Below are 5,718 nucleotides of genomic sequence, written 5' to 3'. Positions count from 1 at the left end.
AATTTTCTTTTTTTATGATAATTTATATTTAAACTTAAAAATACTCGTCTTTTAGTAATACTAAATTTTATAGAAAATTCCCACCAATTTCTAAGCACTTGAATTCCTATCAAATCTAAATGAATTAATAGATATATTGAAAACGTAAAAGTAATTTTTTACTTCCTAATTGGCAATTTGTTTAACATATTTCCCTTTCTTGCTACTGTAAATATAAATGGAAAATACGAACCTTCCTGGAAGTTGCATACTCGCTGACACACCTCATTTTCCTTGTTCCTTACCTAATATTTTATTTATAAATATAATATAATTCTTCTTTACTACAATAACATAATCAGTGCCACAAATTGTAGTCATCTTCACTGTGCTTTTGTCATTTACCCCACAACACGAGTTCAGCTCTAGCTACAGTTCGTTAAAAGAAAAAAATCAATGGGTTCTCGAAACCAAGAAGCATGGCTCTTGGAGAATGGGAATAACAACGTTAACCACAAGGGGTTGAGCAAGGAAATGAGACATGGAAGAACAGCACATAACATGTCATCATCTTCAATGCGCAAGAAATCTGACCTCACTATTGTCACCAAGCTTCGTTCGGGTCTCCTTAGAAACATCCTCGTTAACATCCAAGAGGTTATTCTTGGAACCAAACTCTCTGTTTTGTTCCCAGCTATTCCTCTTGCCGTCGTTGCTCAATGCTTTGGCTTTGCTCGGGTGAGTTTCCACATTGCACCGTTTCTTGTTTGTTTAATAATTATTATTTTTGGTCAAGTACTTTTTTTTAATTAGTATATTTCTACGCTTACCTCTTCTTATATTTATTTTTTATTACATTTTTTATTCATATCTCCCTCCTCTTCTCATTTGATTGCGTCAACTAATAATTTTCCTACTTTTTTTCCCCCTCTAATGGTGGAACCGATAATGACGGCTCTCATAATTTGATTTTACACAAAATAGTGGTATCTATTTTTTTTTTTTCTTATCCAGTCATGGTGTTATCTATTTTTAGTTTATTTATTAAAAAAAATATTTCATGACAATCATTTCTAATATAATTAATACTTGTTTGAAAACATATTAGTTTTGGAATGTAATAACTTAATTTTTTAAATTTTTTTCTTAAAAAGTTGTTAAAATTAAGTACTAATTTTTTTACAACTATGTTCTACTAAACACGTAATTAGTGTTATAACAATGTATAGAGAGATGGTTTCTGTCTGTGGGAATCCTTTGGAGTAAAGGAAAAAGATTAAAATCAAAGTATCTCGTGACATTATTAAAAATGTGCATAAATATTATGTTTTTAGAAAACTGTAATATTTATTTTATGGAGAAAACTGTAAATTTTAGACTACTCTCTTTATGTGACTACTCTCTTTATGTGCGTACAGCCTTGGGTTTTTGCGTTGAGTTTACTTGGGCTTACCCCACTCGCCGAACGAGTCAGCTTCTTGACAGAGTAAGGAAACCATGACATGCTTCTACCATTCTTGTTTGAAAAATGTTACGGATACACTCAATTGAATATATTCTTCGACAGATTCTATATAATTGAATCACCTTGTAAAGATTACATTAAAATTTTAAAATATTAATTAATTACAAAAGATGTGTTAAAAGAGTAGTTCCAAAAGTGTGTTGATAGGATTCTTCTTCTTTATTGTTGGATCGTACATTAGTCATAATCATTGCAAGCTTTTCTTCTAATTCCCTTTTCTGTTTGTACGCTGATTCTGGTTTTATTTGCTGCTTTTGGTACTTGGCACTCCAAACATGGCAGGCAGGTGGCTTATTATACAGGTCCCACAGGTGTGTACGAATCCGCAACTACACTAAATCATATTTTTTTGAAAGTACTTTACAAGGTCAATGTACTTTTCTAGTCAATGTTTCCTTAAACTTGGACTAAAAATGAATGTCAGTGTATTACCAAAAACGCAGTAAAGTAACACCAATGCTTGTTCATAATTGGAAGTGAATCAATATTTCAGTGTTGAAAATATGAGTCAGTCACGTCAGATTTTGAAAGATGAAAATTATTGTTTTTATTCTTTAAAGATAAAAATATCAATCAATTTAATTATTCTCAAGGTTTCAAATTCATATAAAAAAGGGATTACAGTGATTGACTTAAAGAGCATAGCTCAATTGAACGGAATTTTCAAAGTAAAAAATCGATGGTGAATTTAGATTGTCAATCAATTTTTACTCGGTGGTTTTTTTATTCTTATTACAAACCAATCAGGGCTGTTAATCTTTCACGAACGAAAATTGTGATATTTTTCTTTAGAGGCCTAATGTGATTGATTCCAAATCTTCCAAGGAGTTTACTTCCTAATCTCTCTTCCTTAGTTTTGTCGTTACTCAAATGTTTTGGGATAAAAATGAGTGTTTGAATTAGAAATAAAGCTTTTAGATACTGTTGGAGTACAATTGATTGCCATGTTACTAAAGCCTTTCTTTTGGAATCACAGTGGGAGGACTTTTAAATGCAACATGTGGGAATGTTACAGAGCTCATCATAGCAATTTTTGCACTTAGCCACAACAAAATTGCTGTGGTCAAATATTCTCTCCTGGGTTCCATCCTTTCGAACCTTCTTTTGGTTCTTGGAACCTCTCTATTCTGTGGTGGCATTGCAAACCTTAGACAGGAACAGAAATATGATAGAGTAAGACCCTGCAATCCATTCAGAATTTTATCTATGAATTGCATTGTTTTGGTTATTTTGTCTTCCTTCATAGTGAAAGAATGACTAGTGTTAAGGGGTTGAAAGTTTTGGAATTTTCTTTCAGAGACAAGCAGATATGAACTTGCTTATGCTGTTTGTGGCATTGTTATGCCACTTGCTTCCAATGCTCTTTCATTATGGTGGAGCCTCAGTAGGTGCCACTGCAGACTCATCACTGCACTTGTCAAGAGCTGCTAGCATTGTTATGGTGACTGCATATAGTGCTTACCTTATCTTCCAGTTGTGGACTCACCGGAAACTATTTGAAGCCCAAGATGTATGTTTCATGTGATTATGAAATGATGGTGCTAAGTGTGATTCTGATTTGTGCCGAAATTTGATTTGTAATGGATGACCATCATGTTGCAGGAAGATGATGAAGAGGGTGACAATGCTTCAGAAGAAGCAGTGATAGGATTCTGGAGTGCAATTGCCTGGCTGGTCGGGATGACTGTACTCATTGCCTTGCTGTCTGAATATGTGGTGCAAACAATTGAGGTAATTGGCTTTGTTTTTTCCAGGGATGAAAAAGTTCTTTTCTTCTATTGGAAAGGTTGTGGAATAATGCTTTTCCCAAGGAAAATGAAGTAGACTTCCATTTTAATGAGAAATATGTGAATCTGAACAGGATGCATCTGATTCATGGGGCTTGTCTATCAGTTTCCTGAGCATAATCTTACTGCCAATAGTTGGCAATGCAGCTGAACATGCAGGAGCTATCATATTCGCTTTCAAGAACAAGCTGGTTCGAACTTTAATAGTTTCATGAAATTCCCATACTTTGTTTTTTATTTGACATAAGTTGCTGGAATCACTTGCTCAAGTTCATGTCCCACTCCTAGACCCTTCAGTTGAAAAGTGACACATTAGAAAATATATTTTCTCTTATAATGTTAGTTTGATTGTTTTTTACTTGTTACTTTTAATTGGAGTAACATTGAATGGGACAGGTGATTTAAGTTCTTGTAATTGACTATACTGCAGGACATTACATTGGGTGTTTCCTTGGGTTCTTCAACTCAAATTAGCATGTTTGTGGTAAGATTTCACCTTAAAAAAATGGGTGTTTCCATTTAGCTATGCTGTTGGATTAATGAAAGTTTTAATTAAGCAAATTGATTACAATATAGGTTCCACTATGTGTAATTGTTTCTTGGATTCTGGGAATCAAAATGGACCTCAACCTCAACCTTCTAGAGACAGTTTCTCTTGCTGTGGCAATAGTAACCACAGCCTTCGCATTACAGGTTTGCTTATATACCATTTAAATTTTGGTAAAAACACCACAGTTAGATTTGGTATGCATCTTGATTCAATCATTTTTGGTGTATCATTCATTGGTAGGACGGAACTTCTCACTACATGAAAGGCCTTGTTCTCATTCTCTGCTACGTTGTCATTGGGGCTTGCTTTTTTGTGCAAAGAATTCCCTTCAGTAAGAATAATATGTAACATTGTCTTGGTGTTGCAAAATTATTTTAAATTCATATTGAGAAAATATATATTTTAATTCCTCAAAGTGTCAATCACTTTAAACCTTAGCTTGACAAAAATCTCACTTTAGTCTTTAATTTTGTAAAAATCTCAAAGTGTCTATCCTTTTTTTTCCCTTCATTTTTCATTGTCATTTTGTAAAGTTTGGGATTAAAGAAAAATTTCTATAAAGTCAGAGATTAAAATGATCGACACTTATAATCTTTGTTACTACAAAATAAGTATTTACTCAATCTATATTTATGCATCCTGAAATTATATTTATAATCATATCTAAAATTTGGTCACTTTTTTACAGACCAAAGTAATGTTACTAATGTAACGCTTAAACCAGCAACTGAAGCAGCTTTTACAGCTTAAAAGGTTGGTTCATGTTCTTTATACACATGCATACATAATCTTTTTTTGTGCATACAAGAATTCTATGGAATTAACTACGGGCACTTGATTGTAGGCATATTGGCCGATTTTGGTCTCTGAGATAAAGGGTTTGCAGCATCCTAACTTAAAATAAGATTCAATGGATTTATTATTTGTTCATTTAATCATTGTCATCCCCAGACTGAAGGCCGAAGAAGGTTGCATGCAATTGCAATGTATTTGGTTGTGGTCTTTGTATATAGTTCTCTTCAACAAGTTTTGTGTCAAGATTCTCTTCATGTAATGTAGATGAGAGTTGTGACATTATTTTCAAATAATATGAGAACTGTGTTCTTTGGAATTTGAGGTGAAGAACTCCTTGTGTTTGCTGAAACCCTTTTTACTTTTGTGTTTTGCTTAATCTTGGTATATGACTTGTGAAGTGAGTTTTAACAATCACAATAATTATAAGGATGCTACTTTATTCAATAGAATTGAAAGAATGTTCAACGATGAATGAAAATGACGAGACAATTTTATAAGAACCAGTGAATTTTATGTATACTGGACAATGTTATTAAATTCAAACAACTTTTTAAATAAAAAATTAAAGATATGTTATATAATTATTTTCAAATTTATAAATTTTAATAATAAATATTTTAATTAAAGACAAATAGTTTTATTATATTAAATAAAATTGAATTATAAAACTAGAATTTTTAAATGAAAAAGCAAGTTATGAAAACATTAAACTAAGATTATAAAATTTATCATTATATCTATTTGAGTTTAAATTTTTTTTTCTATTGAATATGGCTGAAAGTCTACACAAAATAAAACTATCTACACAATTTAAAGTTTTTAATTCCTAAAGAATTAAGACCAAGAAAAGGAATGAGGGGAGGACACTAACTGCAGAGCTTTTTTGGAGTCTAATTCAATTCAGATTACTTTAATGTTTTTATGTATAATAAGTTGCAAACCAAAAAATAGTTCTCACAGTTCAGCTTTTAAGGGGGAGCAAAAATCGGGACTTTTGTAAAAACTAGCAACAACTTTCCCAAGGCTGTCTCTAATTAAACTCCTACATCCAGCACATTTCAACGTAATGAGATACCACATGT

General features: G+C 32.1%; 1 protein-coding gene across 4 annotated transcripts; it reads left to right on the top strand.

Moving 5' to 3' along the window:
- Nucleotides 1-330: 330 nt before the first annotated feature.
- On the top strand, nt 331-4,976 carry LOC113848894 (vacuolar cation/proton exchanger 3-like). Of its 4 annotated transcripts, none has more exons than XM_027478296.1 (12): nt 331-717; nt 1,398-1,465; nt 1,787-1,815; nt 2,481-2,677; nt 2,802-3,014; nt 3,107-3,235; nt 3,366-3,482; nt 3,722-3,775; nt 3,868-3,984; nt 4,082-4,172; nt 4,530-4,594; nt 4,686-4,976. In XM_027478296.1, the coding sequence occupies exons 1-11, from the start codon at nt 436-438 to the stop codon at nt 4,589-4,591; spliced, it is 1,359 nt and encodes a 452-aa protein (XP_027334097.1). In that variant the 5' UTR covers nt 331-435; the 3' UTR covers nt 4,592-4,594; nt 4,686-4,976. The 4 variants fall into 4 exon arrangements, with proteins under 4 accessions (XP_027334097.1, XP_027334096.1, XP_027334099.1 ...); XM_027478295.1 differs by having other exon boundaries at nt 340-717; nt 3,104-3,235; XM_027478297.1 differs by having other exon boundaries at nt 347-636; nt 3,104-3,235.
- The last annotated feature ends 742 nt before the right edge of the window (nt 4,977-5,718 follow it).

The sequence above is a fragment of the Abrus precatorius genome, unplaced genomic scaffold, assembly GCF_003935025.1.
Source record: "Abrus precatorius isolate BTA unplaced genomic scaffold, Abrus_2018 Scaffold9, whole genome shotgun sequence".
NCBI classification, from domain to species: Eukaryota; Viridiplantae; Streptophyta; class Magnoliopsida; order Fabales; family Fabaceae; genus Abrus; species Abrus precatorius.
The sequence above is the reverse complement of the archived record's forward strand: the minus strand, read 5'-3'. Positions and strand labels throughout refer to the sequence as shown.